This window comes from Euprymna scolopes, chromosome 38 (assembly GCF_053919585.1).
Source record: "Euprymna scolopes isolate OS-2025 chromosome 38, ASM5391958v1, whole genome shotgun sequence".
NCBI lineage: Eukaryota > Metazoa > Mollusca > Cephalopoda > Sepiida > Sepiolidae > Euprymna > Euprymna scolopes.
The window spans coordinates 73,348,225-73,366,240 of NC_136519.1; the positions used below are offsets into that span (position 1 = coordinate 73,348,225).

The following is an 18,016-nucleotide window of genomic DNA, read 5'->3' on the forward strand; positions in this document are numbered from 1 at the left end:
AGAACACCGAAGAGAACAGAAAGAGTTATATGTCTGTACAAAGAGAGAGAGAGAGAGAGGGGGGAGGGAGGATGCGTGCGTGCGTGTGCTCGCGCGTGCAATGAAAGTGGGGGGGGGGGCAGAAAAAAGGAGAAACGAGATGGAGAGTGTTGGAAGAAGTGTTACCGGAAATAGATGTACAAAAAGACGGTAGGGGGCGCTGTAAAAGAAATTGGAAGAAGAAGCGAGTTTTTAATGAATTTCTATTGCTTAGCACACGTCTGATTTCTTTTTGTATGTGTGAATAAATCTTTGGAAATAAAATAGAATGAATGGGTGCAAAATAGAAGCAGGGAATCTCGCCAAATCACCTTTGAAAAGTCCCGGGGGAGGGGGGGAGAGGGAAAATGGGAAAGATGCAGGATATGAAGAGAAACTGTTCTTTTGTAGACTTTTTACAATAGCCAAGTATTTCGATTCACACCAGGATCAGCCAGCAATAAGAAAAAGACTAAAAGAAAGCAAAAGGGAGGAAAAACGATGAAGCTAAGGGAGAGGGGGATAAAAAATAAAATGAAACAAAAAAGACGGAATCAAACGATAAGAAAAAAGATTGAAAGAAAAAAAGGAAAAAATAAATTACAAATAATAAAAGAACAAATAAAATGAAAAACAAATAAAAATAATGAAATTGAAGAAAATAAATACGTAACAAAATGAAAAATAGAAAACAGAGTGACGAAAAAAGAAAAGAAAATGAAACAAAAAAGTGAAACAAAAATTAAAATGAAAAATTAAAAAAAAAAAATTACAAATTAACAACTGTTCATAAAAAAAAACGAATAAATAATATACATACACCCGCCTGATTAAAAACAAACAAACAAAAACATTTTAAACCAATCAGATGCATTTCTCTAAATTAATTGAATTTGCCGTTTTGATCCACCTTACAAAAAGACAGACTTTTCCTTCAATAAAGAGTTTGAGTCAAAGTCCAAGACAGAACTAACACCTGCTTTACGCCAGCTTCCCTCGTCTCTCTGTCTGGTGTTGGGTAAGCGTTTTGTTTTTGGGGGCTTTTTTTTACCCACACAAACGTGATTTTTGGATTTTACCTTACCCTTTGGCTGACCACGGAGACCGCGGACACTGGAAGAGAAAAGAAAGAAACAACCCCCAGCACGGAAGAGATTGCTTCCCCCAAAGAATAACTCCTCAAATAGAGGAACAACACCAAAAATTGAAGGGACGTACCACCCGGATAACATGGAGGCAGGGGCAGCATCCCCAACAGACTTTGCCTGGGGAGATGCTCCCCACAAAGGCAGCTCCCTTAAAGAGGGAACTAATTCAAAAACTGAGGAGGCGCACCAAACAGACCTCCAAACCAAGGAGCAGCAGCCCCAAAAGACATTACCGGGGGGGGGGGAGCTCCCCACTGGGGTAGCTCCCCCAAAAAGGGAGAAAGCTCTCAGAAAGTAGAGGTATACCGCCTGGAAAGAAACACTGACAAGGAGGTATCTGCCTCAAGAGACGCTACGAAGGTGGACGCTCTCCCAGAGAAAAGCTCCCCTGAAAAAGGGAGCAGCTCTGGACACACCTAAAGGAAACCTAAGAGAATCAGGCCCGAAAGGGAAATCAAGGACTTGTACCTCACAAAGTACAAGGAATATATTGAGGGGAACATTCTCAAGCCGATACAGTGGGATTGAGAGTCAATGGAGGACAAGGTCCTGTCTTTCGTCACTTCTGACCTCTGGACTGAAAAAATAAATGGCAGAGCTCCTCCAAAAGCTTGATATACTTGCCAAGTATATGCATGAAAGGAGCTATGCTGAAAGACTCAAGCAGGGAACTTAAATGCAGGGGAGTCAAATTGTTGGAGTACCAGGGTAGAAGGAGAACTCAGGTACAAATTTTCTATGCTCCAGCCGACCTACATGCAGAAATACTAGGAGTCTTCCTTAGCCAGATCAGAGAGGTGGAGCAGGTAGACCCAGTACACTCAAAAAACGGTGTCCACTTGGGCAGCTCCACAGTAGCAATGTAACTGAGAAGAGAGGTCTTCCTAGGTATACCAGAGACAATTTCTTTCAAGGAGGCCAACATGACGGTGGTTGTTGAGGGTCGATGCCCTCGTTGTTGGTTCTGTCAGAAATAGGGCCACATGGCGAAGAACTGCCCCAAAAAAGAGGTTCCAAGCCAAAACCAGCGCCACAAGTGAATACAGTGTTGGCAGCGGGGGTGGCTACAACCACTGAAGCCAAGGAATCGCTGATACCAGCCCCGGAGTCGACAAAAGGTCAGTAGAGTACGGAGGCGGTGCATAAACAGAAGAAGAACACATGCATTTCTGCCACAACCTCATCTATTTGACAGCAGCAGCTGCAACAGCAATGGCAACAGCAACGGCAGCAACATCAGCAGTAGCAAGAGTCTCCCGGCACAAGTAAGCCCATGATTACAGAAGACGCTACACCTACATCCTCCAACGGGGGGGGGGGAGTCAAGCAGAAGCTTCCGGTCTCTCCATCTGAGTCGGAAGAGGCAGTGTCATGGGAATGTCACAGACCATATGGAGTTCAAGGACGCCCCGATGCTTACCACTTTTATGAGAGGATGTAGAGACAACAGGACTAGAGCTCTGTCGAACAAGGTGGAGAACGGCAAGAAGGCGTTCTCAAACCAGAAGCTGGTGGACAAAGAACATCTGTCACTGAAATAGTTGGCAGTGAGATGTGAAGGTAGGGTCCCTCTTTATGTTAACCCTTCGTTTTACAGGGCACTTAAACTAACCTTTCCCTTGGATGTGGGAGGTGTTGTATGAGGGACAAATTACATCCAAACTGCTCTCGGGCAGTCTCGGTAAGTTTTGCCACATCCTCACTTCCGAGGATTTCAGTCCCGTGTGTGGCTGCGTAAAGTTAGCGATCATATCTTTGAATCTGGCTACATTTAATATGAGGGGCATGAGATGTTGAAGCAAAGTCACGCGTGTGCTGAGAGATCTGGTATACTTCAGAGTAGATCTTGCCGCTATTCAGGAGACCCACTTTATTTCCGACAGGCATTGTCAGGTGCTGGTGAACGACTTTGATGCTTACTCAGCATATGACAATACCTATAGTCATGGAATCTCCTTGCTAATGAGATGCACCTTGTCAACGTTGGTGGATGTTTGTTCATGTGGACAGGAATGGGCAGACAATCGTTATCGATGTTGCTGTTAATAGCAGTGTGTTTCCGATCGTCATGGTTTATGTATTCAATTCTGCAGTAGAGAGGGCTTCCATTTTTTTTTTTTGTGTTTGGACATGTACCTGGAGAATCCGGAGCAAATAGTATTAATGAGTAATTGGAATGCTACCCTTGATCTCAGGATAGATAAGGTCGGAGGGAGTAGCGGGTCGAAGTGGTGTGACAGCAGTCCGTCAGATTCAACTGGATCACCCGTGGCGGGAGATGTGGATGTGGCATGCTAGCATGCCTTCCCATCCAAGTACTTACTTGGATCAGATGTTAGTCAGGAGAGGCAACGTAGACTTCCTATCTTGCCCCATGTTCCACTATTTAGGGCACTCGGCAGAAGGTTGAGTTAATTCAGCAGGCACTAGTGAGGCAGTAACAGGAAATGTGGTGGGTTAGCACTAAGGCTACGATTAGACACTTCTATATCCAATACAGCCAACGCCTTGCTCAAGAAAGGGCTAGGGCAAAGAAGCGTATAGACGATAGGCTGACTCGGGCAGTGACTGGAGGGAGGGGAGGTCCCATAGAAATAGCACTAGCTAAGGATGACCTCAATCACTTGATTAGCAAGCAGTATGAAGGTCCAGTAGTTAGGGCTAGGTTAATGAAAGTTTCTAACGAAGCTGTGAATATTGACACTGTTGAGCATAAAGCTTTTCTATGTCACGATTTGGACAGGTAGATTCACTAAGTGAATGACCTGGAAGAACACACCCTCATATCAATGCGAGAGATCTGTGAGGGGTTTCGGGAGTATTTATCAGAGAGCTTCAACGATCTACCCACACTCGGGGTCGAGGAGTTTAGCAGCTATTTGGCCGACGCCACGTTTCACGGCGGCTCAAGCGGCTAGCTATGATGGTTCGATCACGGATCATGAGATCATTACTGTGTTGAAGCAGGTCAGCTACAATAAATCTCCAGGATGACTTGATGGTTTTCCCTATGAATTCTACTTGAGTTTGTCACCCATGTTTGCCCTTAATCTGAAGGGTGTATTCAACCATTGGTCTGCTCAGCGCTCTATTCCCAAGCAGGTGACCAAGGGAGTGATCATATCACTGAGGAAAGGTTAACGGCACGGTGGGGAGGAAAATTTAGGTGATTTCATACCTCTGACTCTGCTAAAAACAGAGATGAGGATTTTGGCAAAGATTCTTGCGAATCACTTGCAAGTTGTCATCACTGACTTGATCGAATTGAACCAGTGCTATGCTGTGAAGGGGAGATCGATTCAAAACAATCTGGATTTGTATCCCCACGATCATAGAGAGAATAGAAGATGACACTGAAGCTGCACTGATCAATTCAGATCAGTTCAAGGCTTTCAATAGGGTCGACCATCGTTTCCCTGAGATCTGTTTTACAGGCCACCGGTTTTAATCCGGACTTCTGCAAGTGGGTCTTCGTTCTGTACTAATAACGTCACCGTGTGCGTATGAAGCGGCACAGACAACAAAGCGGTGACCAAGACGTTCTTTCAATATGAAAAAGTAACAGAGGCCGTCTTTAACCGCAGCAAGTCTGTCAGCCTGCAGTTGGGCACCTGGAATGGTGAAGCTGCACTTCCAGGCATATTCCAGTCTGCATTCTGGACTCTGGCTTGGACCAGGTCTACATGGATAAAAACTGATCAGAAGTACAGATAAAAGCCGAAACATCATTGGAGACTTGAATTTGAAGGAGATTATCCTTGGAGGGTCAAGCAGAGGCGTCCTCTACTTACATTTTCACGTTCATTCTTTACTAGTTGTCTGTACTATTCCTTCCTGTGAAACTCCTCCAAACTTTCACAGAGCTCCTCTCCTCACTTTTGTGGGAGAAGAGAAAGCATTGCGTTCATAGGTCTGTACTTAAAGTCTGAGCACAGGAGGCTTGGGACTGCCCGATCTCAAATGTCATAAACATACCAAAAAGTTGGCTTTCCGAGGCCGTTGGCTGGAAGAGGATGTTCCATGGGTCCCTATGGTTGGAAGCGCTTTCCCCAACCTTAAACTCAACCCCTTGGTCGAAGGCCGTTGTAGTCTGAAGGAGGAATCAAAGTTCTTTGCCGAATGCCGAACTGCACGTAGAGCTTTGCCAGGGACTAGTGTCCTCTCACAGCCTAGGAAGAAACTTTATCGGGCATTAATGGTGGATTCCCTGAGGGAGCGGCTGGGATGGTCAGAGAAGGAGATCCACTCAAAGTGGAATGGTCGCCAGATGAGACTTTCACAATTCGGAATTTTCCCTGACCTGGCGACTGGTCCGAACGCACTGCCTCTTTTTACCAAACTTCACAAGGAAAACGAAAGAATCGCTCCCTTGTGTCTGTGCTGCAATGACCATGAAATTGAAACAGCTGAGCAAGCCTTTTTCTATTGCAGCCGACTTCAAGGAATCATGGAATATGTCAAAGAGGTAACGGCTCGCATTGATGCCAAGCGCCCACATTTCCTTGATGCAACATACCTCATTGACAATATGAATCTGCTGCTGTCCGAAGAGATAAGAATGGTTTTTCTGGTCATTCTAGCAGTAACGAGAAGGGTGATCCAAATCACCAAACTCCAAAAGGTCTACAAGGGGAACATCTGTTCCAGATCGGGATCTTATTGCTTACTTTAAATATCTGCTTAAAGTGAAAATCAGATGCGATTGGAAGATGTTGCATAACACTAGTTTATGCATCCATTAAGGAGGCAGGTTTGAATTAATGTTCTCGCCGTAAAACCTGACGCACACGGTCTTGGGTTCTTCGGAACCCATCCCGCAAGAATAGCTTAGACTTTCAAAAGACTCGTTCCTGTTTTTTGTTTCGTACAAGCCTGCCTAACCAATGCATCCTTTTCTTTTTGCCCTCAGTCTTCCCCCACTTGGAGAGCACCTTCCACCCCTATTTTTCCTCCCCAATATTTTCTTCCCACATTCCCAAGTAAATCACCATAATCCCAACCATCCTGCTTGTTTTCAGTTCTTGGAAAACAGTGGGCGATCTAAAACTTAGGGTCGGGAGGACCATACTAACACACAATCTTTTCTTTTGGGTGTTTCTTAGTTTTTCCTCACTCCCCACAACTAACGTTTTTACACCAAATTTCAAGATTTTTCATCCAATGAACTTTTTTCTCATTTTGCACCTTTTATCATCTTCTATAAAATTTCACCAGTCTGTTTAAATGTATGTATGTATGTTTGTATGTCTGCGTAAAACTTTCTACAGAGACAACGGATTTTCACAAGATCGGTATTGTTTTTAAGCTCAACCCTTCGGACGACAAATATCAAAATATCGGCTAAAAACATTAATTCATTTACTTTCAGCTGGGCACTTTTCTATAAGGATGGGTCGCCCTTTTTTGCCAATATTTTCGAAAGTCATCCCCGCTTTTCGATTGACTAGCCTTAATTTAAACCTATATCACTTCCGGTTTGGCGATGGGCACAACAACAAAGATGTCACTTTTTTTCCCCCCACATTCTTTTCCTCTTTCACGGTACCGGTTCGAGCCTAACTACCTACTATCACTTTTTTTTTTTTTTTTTCTCTCAACACATTTCACGAAAAACACCCGTCTAGCCGAATCCACTGTGAAAAATTTCCCCCACTCTTTATCTGTGCCTAAATCAAAACATGGATTCCATGAACAAAGCTTCTTTCTTAGAACTGCACGCCTGTGGAACTCTGTTCCGTCTGCCTGCTTCCCACCTGACTACAACTTGGATGTGTTCAAGTCCAACATTAACAAATTCCTAATGAACCGCCCCCTTAAGTAAACACTTCATCAAATCTCCACACTAACGTAATGTACTTGCAACAACCCTTATCCCTGAGTGGCTTCTAGGCCTTGATAAGTGGTGACCACTGTGTAAAAAAAAAAAAAAAAAAAAAAAAGAAACAGACACACACACACATCCAAACACACACACCTCCAAACACCCAGGGAATGCCGGCCACCCAGATATTTTCCTATAGTTTTATTTTTTGTACATTTTATCAAAACTGGGAGCTTGTTTGGTTAGAGGGTTACTTTTAGCAAAGAATGTTTTAAGAGATTATTATTTTGTTGTTGTATTGAGTATTGGAGGCTTTTATATATTTGTGATCTTGCGTAGAAGGGAAAAGGAAACAAAAGGAATTGAGGTGCATAACAGAATTGTGGAGGAGTGGGGGCCAAAAATGGGAAATTAAGTCAACTCAAGTAGCATTTGGGGCAGGGAGGAGAACATCTGAGAGGAAAAGGACCCTGCTTAATAGGGCATGCAGCTAATAAACAAAATGTTATGGAATTGAAGGGACGCGTCACCCACCTCAATTTTTTCCCCCAAGGAAGAATAGAATAGAAAATCTTACTGATAGAGGAATGGGCAAAGTAGGGGAGTACGAACACAAACAAAATGGCGATCATATATGATGAAGATATGTCCCCCTCCTTTCTGTCTCCAGGGCACAAAGGAAGAAGATCAACAAAGCACAGAATTTGTGAAGCCCAGCGAGGCGAAATCGATGCTAACCAGTTATGAGAAAAAAGGATGATTGGATCTTCAGTTTACACCTGAGAACAGATTTGGATAGACTATAACTACATCTATGAGTAAGCAAGACAGCAGCACTTACTCTAACTGGGTTGATCCGGTTTCCTCCAAAAGAGGAAGTCTAAAGGGAATATTAAATTCACAAGCAGTTCCTAGTTGCATGTATGAGATGCCGTCAATATGTTTCTAGACTTTATTGTACAAACATTTAAAGTTGTTGTAGACTCTTGAAAATTCAGTATGTTATTGCTATACATCTTATGAGATGACTGACCAATTTTTATGATTTCAGGTTCAAATGAACAGCTACAGCAGGAACTGGAATACACCCTACTATAGCTGTCACAGCTGGTGAATTTCAAAAATGCAATCTGGACGTGGGGATACTCTAGAAGAACGATATGCAATAAAATTCTGTTTTAAATGTGGAAACAATGCCACAGAAACGTATGGAATGCTTCAGACTGCTTTTGGACCATCTTGCATGAATTGAGCATGAGTTTTTGAGTGGCATAAGAGATTCAAGAAAGGCAGCGAGTGTGTAAGGGATGATGATAAGTGTGGGAGGCGTAAGGAAGTACTTGGCAAGTATACCCAATGAACCAAGTGCAAATGAGATACAAACAATTGCACTAAAAGGACCTCTTGGTTAGACTCTTATTTATTTTTTCTTCCTTTGAAGATTGTAACACTAGGTATGGGGCAGCCAAACCAGCTGCCAACATTGCCCTGCTTCTTATTGAAACCAACCGAGAGCTCTTTTTAGTATCCTCGTTGTTCCCTTAAGTGCAATTGTCTGGATCTCTTTTGCATTTGGTTCACCAGGAATATTAGTTAGGTAGGACTCCAGGTTCTACCAATTATTATAGGTGCCACAGGGTTGTTGGACTCCCTAGAATAGAGGTAAATGTCAGACATCTGGTTGGATGTTCCACCCCTTAGATGAAAAAGATGAAAAAAAAGGGAGACAGAATCTTAAAAAGATCTCTCAGTTGGAATGTATAAAATAGTGGATAAATGTTTGCCATCTGGTAGAATGCCCCATTCTCAGCTTAAATAAACTGATAAGAATGAATTGAAAAATCAAAATAAAAAAGTCGGCATGAGAGAAATCACGGGGAGGGGGGGGGTGCTATTATACAAGGTGACACAATGGAGTGCGTAAATATCTCCACTGAAAAATCTGTAATATGCTGAATATCCAGTGTAGCAGCAAATTGTGGGAACATGTTTACCAGAAAAAACAGTTGGAAATAAGTCGTACACCATCCATTATGATTATGAAATTCCTACAGCTACATTAAAGAGCTGTTAAGCCTGACGTAGTGATATGGGACAAGAGGGAGAAAGTAGCAACCCTGGTTGAAGTAAGTGTCTACAATGACGCTGGGCTTAACACAGCTTAGATGGAAGAGAAAACAAAATACCGAAGACTTATGTATGACATAAAAAGAAACTGGAATCTTTAAAAAAATCTCCATCATTCCAGTAATTATAAGAGTAACAGGACTTATGAAAAGAATTTTAAAACTACCTGTCGAATATATTTGGTGAACCCAGTGCAAGAGAAATACAAACAATTGCACTGAAAGGAATGGTTAGAATTTAAAAAGATCTCTTGATTAGAGTGATTGAGAGAGGATTAATGTCTGGCATCTAGCAGGATGCTCCATCCTCATAAAAACAGAATGATTAGAAAATTAAAACAATAGAGACGGTTAGAATCTCAAAAAGATCTCTTGGTTGGAATATATAAGATAACTGGTGAATGGTGGGCATCGTTTTTTTCTTTTTACTCACATTCACCTTAAACAAGGCACATTGCCACTTGGACGTAAGGGGCTACTAATTGGGACCATGCTTAAGAAAGATTAAGAAGATGTTGGTTTACATTACATTTAAACTTCTGCATATCAGTACAGTTTCGGAAGCAGGTAGCAGGAAGAGAATTCCAAAGTAGCTGTTCTAGGGAAGAAGCTATTTGAGTAGAAAACTTTCTGACATTTATGGACCTCAACAGTGAAGGGGTGTGATTTTGTTGCTAAGCGGGTTTGTCGGGGATATATACATCGAAGGGGCACAAGTGCAACGAGTTCATCAGAACACATTCCATTAAAATATTTGCAAAACAGGCACAGGGATGCAACATTGCGGCGATGGGACGGGGGTTGGAGCCTAGTTGACAAAGTGGGACTTATTAGATTGGAGACCCTTTTTTTGGACCCAACCCAAGAGGGAGAGACTAGTGGATGCACCAGCCCAGATGTGGCAACAATACTCCATACATGGATGAATGGTGGCCTTATAGAAGTACAGGATACTCTCAGGTGTGAGCAGTTTTCTAGCACGATAGAGGGAGCCCACCTTCCTTGGAGCAGCCTTTGCAATGTCCTCAATACTTGAACAAACTGATTAAAAAAATTGATAAAAAAAAAAAAAAATGGTCGGCATAAGAGAAATAAATTTTTCAAAAAGTCAGTTACTTCCCTTTAAATGATAACATTAAATGATATTTATATATTGATAACATTAGATAGCATTAAATGATAAAATTAAGTTTTTAATAATGAAAAAAAATCATAAATTTCGAAAATTTTGATTTAATTTAAACATCTGTAGAGTATGTGACTAAAAATGCAGCAATAACACAATTTTGCAGACTTGCTAGTCGCATTAGGAAACAATATTGTAATGGATACCTTTTGAAAAGTAATAAATGACCATCTGATAAAACTTGATATTTGGACTTTAGAAAATTATTATATCAGACTACTTTATCACTCGAAGCTAAATAAGTCGGTTGATAAATATTACTATGTAAGGATTGAAAATGATGGGTGGAATGAACAGAATTTGATTATTTAAAATGGTTCAACATGTATTTGTTAACATTGGACTTGAAAATGACCACATTGTAGTTAGCTCGGAAGCAGTCCAGTTTTTGCAACTCTTACAGTGGAATTCCCAAATTGATCACCCATCTGGCACTGACCAGGCTCAGCATTGCTTAACTTCAGTAGTCTAATGAGAACTGGTGTGTAGTATTGTACCGATTAATCAGAATCAGGAATCGGAAAAATCGGTAGTTTTTGGGGTATCGGAATCGATATCGGAAAAATGTGTGTCTAATTTCCGATTCCAAAACCGATTCTTTTAATATTTATTATGTTAATTTTTCATTGCTGATACCGTTGATAAATATTTATTCGTTTTAAACTATTAGTAAAACTAACCTCTATAGATCATGATAACATTAAAAGATCTAAATTTATTTTATCTGCGTAAAATAAACAAAATAAAACTTGAAACTTTGCGAAAATTCGCTAGATAACCTTTAGAAGAATGCAGTTTATTTTCAAGGTATTGAAAGAATTGTTTAGATTTAAAGAAATATTTTGTTAAGAAAAATAATATCAAACATTATTGCTAATTAAATCAAAAGTAGAATATAATAGTGTTGGATTTTGTCCGGTTAGGTTTTTGTCAGCTTCCTTACTGGCATTATTATACTATTTAAAAAAACACCGAATATATGTCAACTTATGTCACGGTAACATATATTGAGCGAATTTCTAACAGTATTTTGTCTAGTTTATTATTTATAACATCTTTTTCCCGAACTTACAGTGTTAAAGAGAGAGTCGGGCGCCATTTTGAATTTTCCAATACATCGGTAAACATTGTATGCTTTTCGAGCTGAATAAACATGTTACATTGAATAAAAACACAAAAAATGTATCCAGTTTGGTAGAAAAGTAACTTATCTTGCCTTTGATAACATTTATTTGTTATATATTTGTTTTTTGACAACTTTTTCGAATCTATGTGTACAGTAATACAAACCCTAGAAGTCTTTAAAAAATGTGTCACCATTGATAGATGGAGGAGTTAAGAAGAAAAAGTGAAGATAGAAGATTTAGAGATCGAAGCGGCCAAAGGTAAATTCAAAATAGCTCTTCCATAATGTATGTTGAAAGAAAATATAATGGAATAAAAAATTAAACGATAAAAGCCTTAGCCTGAAAAAGTATGCAATGAAGAATTTCCAGTGATTGATGAGAGAGTGGAAGTAGATATTTTAAAGTGAGTGAAAGTTACACCCACTTTCTCTAAGTATAACTGATTTGTGGGAGTCAGGATGGTCAAAACTAATACTATTTGTGGCTGATGAAATGTTGTTCTTTTTTTGAGATTAGTTTGTTAAAATGCACGGACATAGACAGAACAGGACTGATCTAGAGAAGTAAACCCTAAGCAAAAATCCTGGTAGTAGTAGTTTCATTTGCCCTCACTGACAAACGCATGATCTGGTTTTGAGAAAAAAAGTGGCTTTGTAGATGATCATATATATTTGACAATGAGAAGGCATTACTACTCAAGTAAGTAGAATACCATAGACCAAATTTTCCCAAAGTGGGCTCCACAGAGCCATGGGGCTCCATAAGTGATGCTGAAGGGCTCCACAAGCCGTTTCTTAACCCTGGCTATGATGGTATTTTTATATATATTGCCTACAAGAGGTGTGTTTTTTTTCACATCACATAAAATCAAGTCTAGGTTCTTTGAAAAAGAATTTTTTTATCAAAAAACAATACAAACATTCAAGCATAGGTTTCATTCATTGATTAATGAAGTTAGGACAAAGAAGAATTCTATAGTATTCGAAGACACCTTTGTTGCAGTTGTTTGTAATAGTAAAAACTAGGCATTAAAAAATTAACAGCCAGCATAGCCTAAGGGTTAAAGAGGACCAAGTGCTTTATATGGAAAAATTAAATGACTACAATTACATTTAATTATTAATCTTTTTTACTGGAAAGAAATAGGATACATAACTACAGATGTAATGAGTTTCAGGACGGTTCATGAAACAGTAAATAAAAGATGCAACAATTTTTGATTAATAAAAAACAAAAAAATGGTTGTAAACACGAAAAAATAGTAAAATCACAAACAGGAACAACTAATGAACAGGTAAGGAACAACTAATGAACAAGTATAATTTGAAATTAATGTTTTTTCATATTTATTTTAGAATTTATCTTGTTAGTGCTCTGTGAGAAAAATTGGCCTTTCTCAGGGGCTCCATGGTGTCCTGAAGTCTGGGAAACCCTGGCATAGATTATGTGCAGGTTTGACATGCCACATATACGATGGAAGCCTTCAGAAAAATATTTCATCTCCAACTGATGGATGACTTGAGAAGATGAAGATGATCTAAAAGTTTATATAGATGCGCAGGTGCAACAGCTGTGCGCCTAGCAACCAATGCTTTTTAGATCAAATCTGCAACTAAGTAAAGAGACTGGGAAGCTGAACAATTTCAGAACTAATCGAAATAGATCTTCCCAACCAAAATTTAAAAAAAACAAATGATGAAAATGTCATCTTACCCATGTCATCATCTTTATCCATCTTTGAATTCAACCAGTAAAAATCCTTAGTGTTAATTTTTCATTCCCTACAAAAAATAAAGAAAGGAAAAATTAAATTAAAATATGAACAAAAGTTTAAAAATTTGAATCAAAAACATTTTATATATACTTTTTCAGAAATTACTTCACAGTTCTCACTAAGTAGAGCTTCGTAGTATGAAATGTGTGTGTGTGTGTGTGTGTATATATATATATATATATATATATATATATATATATATATATGATGAGAATAATGGAAATAGCATTCCGACAAAATAGAGAAATAAAAAGGAACAAACCGAATTATGTGTTCAACATTTCGCCTTTATTTTAAGACTTCCTCTGGATTCATCTGGAGGAAGTCTTGAAATGAAGACGAAATGTTGATGAACAACATAATTTGTTTTTTTTTTTTGTTTGTTTTTTTACATGGAGGTCACCACTTATCAAGGCCCGGAAGCCACTCGGGGATAAGGGTTATTGAATGTACAGTAATCAATGGGATAGTATCATAGTAATCATTAGTATTGGAGACTTAATAGGAGTGTCTTACTTAAGGGGGGGGGGGGCGATTTGTCAGAAATTTGTTTATGTTGGACTTGAATACATCCAAGTTGTAGTCAGGTGGGAAACAGGCAAACGAAAGAGAGTTCCACAGTCGTGCACTTCTAAGAAAGATGCCCTGCTCATGGAATCTACATTTGGATTTAGGCACAGATAAAGAGTGGGGAAAATTAATGACAGTAGTTTCAGCTAGACGGGTGTTTTTCGAGAAAGATTGACGAGGGGGGAACAGAGATTGGAGCTCAGACGAGCACTTGCCACGGAAATAACGACGAAACAAAGACAGGCTCGCAACGTCTCTTCCCTGGGAGAGAGGCTGCAGGGAAGAGAAAAGAGCATCCTCCACTAAGGCACGAAATCTATTTCGTACTCTGTCAAGGCAGGATAGGCTGCTATAGCAACTCCTGCCCAGATGGGGCAGCAGTACTCCATCCTGGGACAGTTTGTTCCTTTTTATTTCTTTCTCTCTTTCTATATATATATAGATAGAAATATATTGAAAAACATATGGTAAATAGTTGATAACTACACATGTAGTTATTTCTAATAACTACATGTGTAGTTATTTCTAATAACTACACGTTTGTTTAGAAAAAAAAAACAAATCTGACATTAAATTGAACAGTTATGCATTAATTTGCTGATTCAAATATTTCCACTTAATTCTTTCATTTTTAAATCAACAATTTTTATTATTGTTCTTTCGGAGGGGGGATGAATATCGATTAAAAAGTTTTCCACATGTCTGAATACTCTATATACCAAATTTCAAGTCTGTAGATCCAAAATTTGTTGAGTCTCCACACACATTCTCACTTATATATATATATATAAGTGAGAATGTGTGTGGATTTCTGTAGAAATATATTTTCTTATAATATATACCAATCCTTATTTAAGAAGCTCGATGTAATTACAGAGCAATATAGTGAATAAATGACAAAAGAACTATATTCCAAAATTCATGATGTTGACCGTCTTATAATTTATTCCTTTAATTCAGTTGACATTTACAATTCTTGACAGTATCTGTTTCGTAGCGCAAATCAATCACTTAATTATATCAATCAATGAATCTATTGTGTCCTTAACTCATCAGAAGAAATAGCAATACTCAATCCCTCAAAAGGAAATAAAGTGCGATCTGACATGATTAAAATCCGAAAAGTGGAAGAGAAGCTGCCACAACACATTCGACCCCGCCCCTCCACTGCCGCCCCCAAATGTAAACACAATTTCAGTGAAATCTAAAACGGTATTCTACTCGGTAAATGTCAGTGCGTTACTTATGGAAAAGCGGTTAATTACACTGCAGAAGCACCTGTTAAACTGCACAAGTTCTATAATTGAGTACTCTCCCCCCCCCAAAAAAAAGAACAAAAAACATGAAATATGTTTTTGTAAACCGCTCGTGAAAACTTAATTTTTTCAGATCAATTAAAAGGGGTTAATACCATGCAAACCGTAAATTTGCGACGGATTTAATTATCAGATTTGTGGCCACTGGCCAGCAACATCAAATATCTCTTAAAAAATTAATGGCCAGTGTTCTGTTGTAACAAAAGGCAATATTTACCTTTTAATTTATTTTAATAAATATTACTCTAAATACTGTTTTTAATTTGTTGTCTTGTCTTTACGTTCTTTCTTTTCGCTCAAGATTTATTGGAATTTGCCCTCTTCTCCCCTCCAATAAACCTTACTTTTTTGCGCCAACGCCGAGGGTGGGGAGGGGGAATTTTAGTTCAATGTGGCATATTTAGCCTATTTTGGCGTTTTTTTTTTCGTTATTGGAAAACAAGATGGCCGCCATTAAAAATGATAGGGATTACGCTAAATACTGAATGTCTTTAAATATGGATAACTGCAGGTTTGCGCAAAAAAATGAATGCGATATTCGTTCTCAGCGCACACGAAAACCTAAAAAAAAGTCGACAAATTAAAGATGAATGTCGAGGGGCCGGTAAACTGAAAATTTACCGAATTTTTAATAGTTTTATTATTTAGGCATTTAAAAAAAAAAAATAATTGATTTCATTTGTTGGCACTTGTACAGTTTAATCAAGACATTAAAAAAAAAATATCGAAAAAAAGATTATATTGTACGTATCCGTTTTGGACTGAAGATCTCTGAAAAAAAAATATATATCACAAATTGAAGAGAAAAGATCAATAAATAATATATTCAAATTTAAAACAAAAAAAGTGTTGTTTTTTTTTTTTTTTTTTTTTTAGAAATTTACCTGTAAAGTTGAAGTTTAAACCCTTTTAAAAAAAAAACAAAAAAAAAACATGTTTGTTTTTATTTTTAATGAAACCTTGGTCCTTGCTCCTTTAATTGAAAAAAAATAAGGGCTTGAATTACATTTTTCGAGGAGTTATAAGCTTGGAAAAAACAGGGTGGAATTATTCAATATTTTTCACGAAATTTCTGACACACCTACAATATCACCTTTTTTCGATATTTTCATTTTATAATGTCTTGATTAAACAATTTTTTTTTCCTTTAAGAAATATTTTCAATCATTTGATTTTTAAGAAAATTTTCGGCACTTTGACACTATTAGGACGAAATTTCGAAAATTGTAACACTGAATTTCACATGAAAACAAAAATATCTACATATTCCTCGTATTTTACAAATGATTATATCAAAAAATTACGAAAATCGATAAGGTAGAAAATTATTTATTAAAGAAAATAAAAAATAGAATTTGATGAAAACAATCGTAAGACACCCAAGAGGTCAAAATGGAGATAATTTTCCGTTTCGATTTAAACAAGATGGCCGAAAATTCTATTTGCTGACACGATTAAAGTTCGTTTTTTTTTTAATAATTCGGGTAATATTAAGGTAATTTCGACTGCATAATTTGGAAGCTACCATTGTAATTTAGGATTTGTATTACTGTACACATACATTCGAAAAATTAATCAAAAAACAAATATATAACAAATAAATGTTACCAAATGCAAGATAAGTTACTTTTCTACCAAACTGGATATATTTTTTGTGTTTTTATTCAATGTAACACGTTTATCCAGCTCGAAAAGCATACAGTGTTTACCGATGTGATGTATTGGAAAATTTAAAATGGCACCCGACTCTCTCTTTAACACGTTAAGTTTGGGAAAAGGTGTTATAAATAATGAACTAGACAAAATACTATTTAAAAAACCACCGAATATATGTCAACTTATGTCACGGTAACATATATTGAGCCAGTTTCTAACAGTATTTTGTCTAGTTTATGATTTATAACACCTTTTCCTGAACTTACCGTGTTAAAGAGAGAGTCGAGCGCCATTTTGAATTTTCCAATACATCGGTAAACACTGTATGCTTTTCGAGCTGAATTAACATATTACATTGAATAAAAACACGAAAAATATATCCAGTTTGGTAGAAAAGTAACTTATCTTGCCTTTGATAACATTTATTTGTTATATATTTGCTTTTTGACAACTTTTTCGAATCTATGTGTACAGTAATACAAACCCCAAAAGGGTCCTAATAGTGTAGAAGCGGCAAAATTACAATTTATTTGTTTTTTTGTTTTTTGTGGTAAATGTTACTTTACGCTACAACAAACCCCCGACCACGTCTGCCCTATTCTGTACTTTAACCTTACAATTTAATAAAAACATATAATAAAACTTTAATTAAACTTGAAAATACTATTTTTTTTTTAAATAACATAGATCAATAAGTGTCACTAACATTCCCCCCCCCCCCCATTTTGGTGTGCAAGGATTAGAAGCTATTTTGCAATCTAAACTGCACATCTACCTTTTTTTCTGTATCTACATTCTAAGTTGAATTCTAGACTGCATTTTTATTTCAGAAAAAAAGTATCATTACAAAAGAATCGATTTTATCGACCATGTTTATCGAATTGCAAGCGAAATAAGATATTCAAATGGTCACTATAGTACGATTGAGCGTGAAAAGTTTTCAACAATGAAAAAAAAGTGAATCACTCGATTAAACATGTCTAAACAAAAGATTGCTGGCAAAAAAAAAAAAGTAGAATTATCAAAATCATGTTTTAAAATGTTTAGTAAAAATAATAAACACGAACCTTTGAGCAAGAAACATTTGCAAGAAAAAAACTATTTTCTCAATGAAAATATTAAAAGGGTTGATGAAATATTGAAGACGATCGATGAAAAATTAGAAATGGAGAAGGGTCGTTTCGGTTCAAAATCCAAATTTAATTAATTAATTGATTAATTCTCTAAAATAAACAAACAAAGAAAGCATAATACAAATACGATTAACAATAACT

At 37.6% G+C, this 18,016-nt stretch overlaps 1 protein-coding gene across 5 annotated transcripts in view; it reads right to left on the bottom strand.

Annotated features, from left to right (window-relative positions):
- Positions 1–18,016, bottom strand: part of LOC145263181 (uncharacterized) — a 255,347-nt gene that overhangs the window by 132,514 nt on the left and 104,817 nt on the right. For 4 of the 5 annotated variants that reach the window (XM_080120230.1, XM_080120232.1, XM_080120234.1 and 1 more), the window contains one exon: positions 13,140–13,207. In XM_080120230.1, coding sequence (XP_079976356.1) covers positions 13,140–13,161 — 22 coding nt within the window. In that variant the 5' untranslated portion in view covers positions 13,162–13,207. Of the gene's footprint in view, positions 1–13,139; positions 13,208–17,809; positions 17,879–18,016 lie in introns of those variants that run through there. The other variant, XM_080120231.1, reaches the window with a different exon arrangement.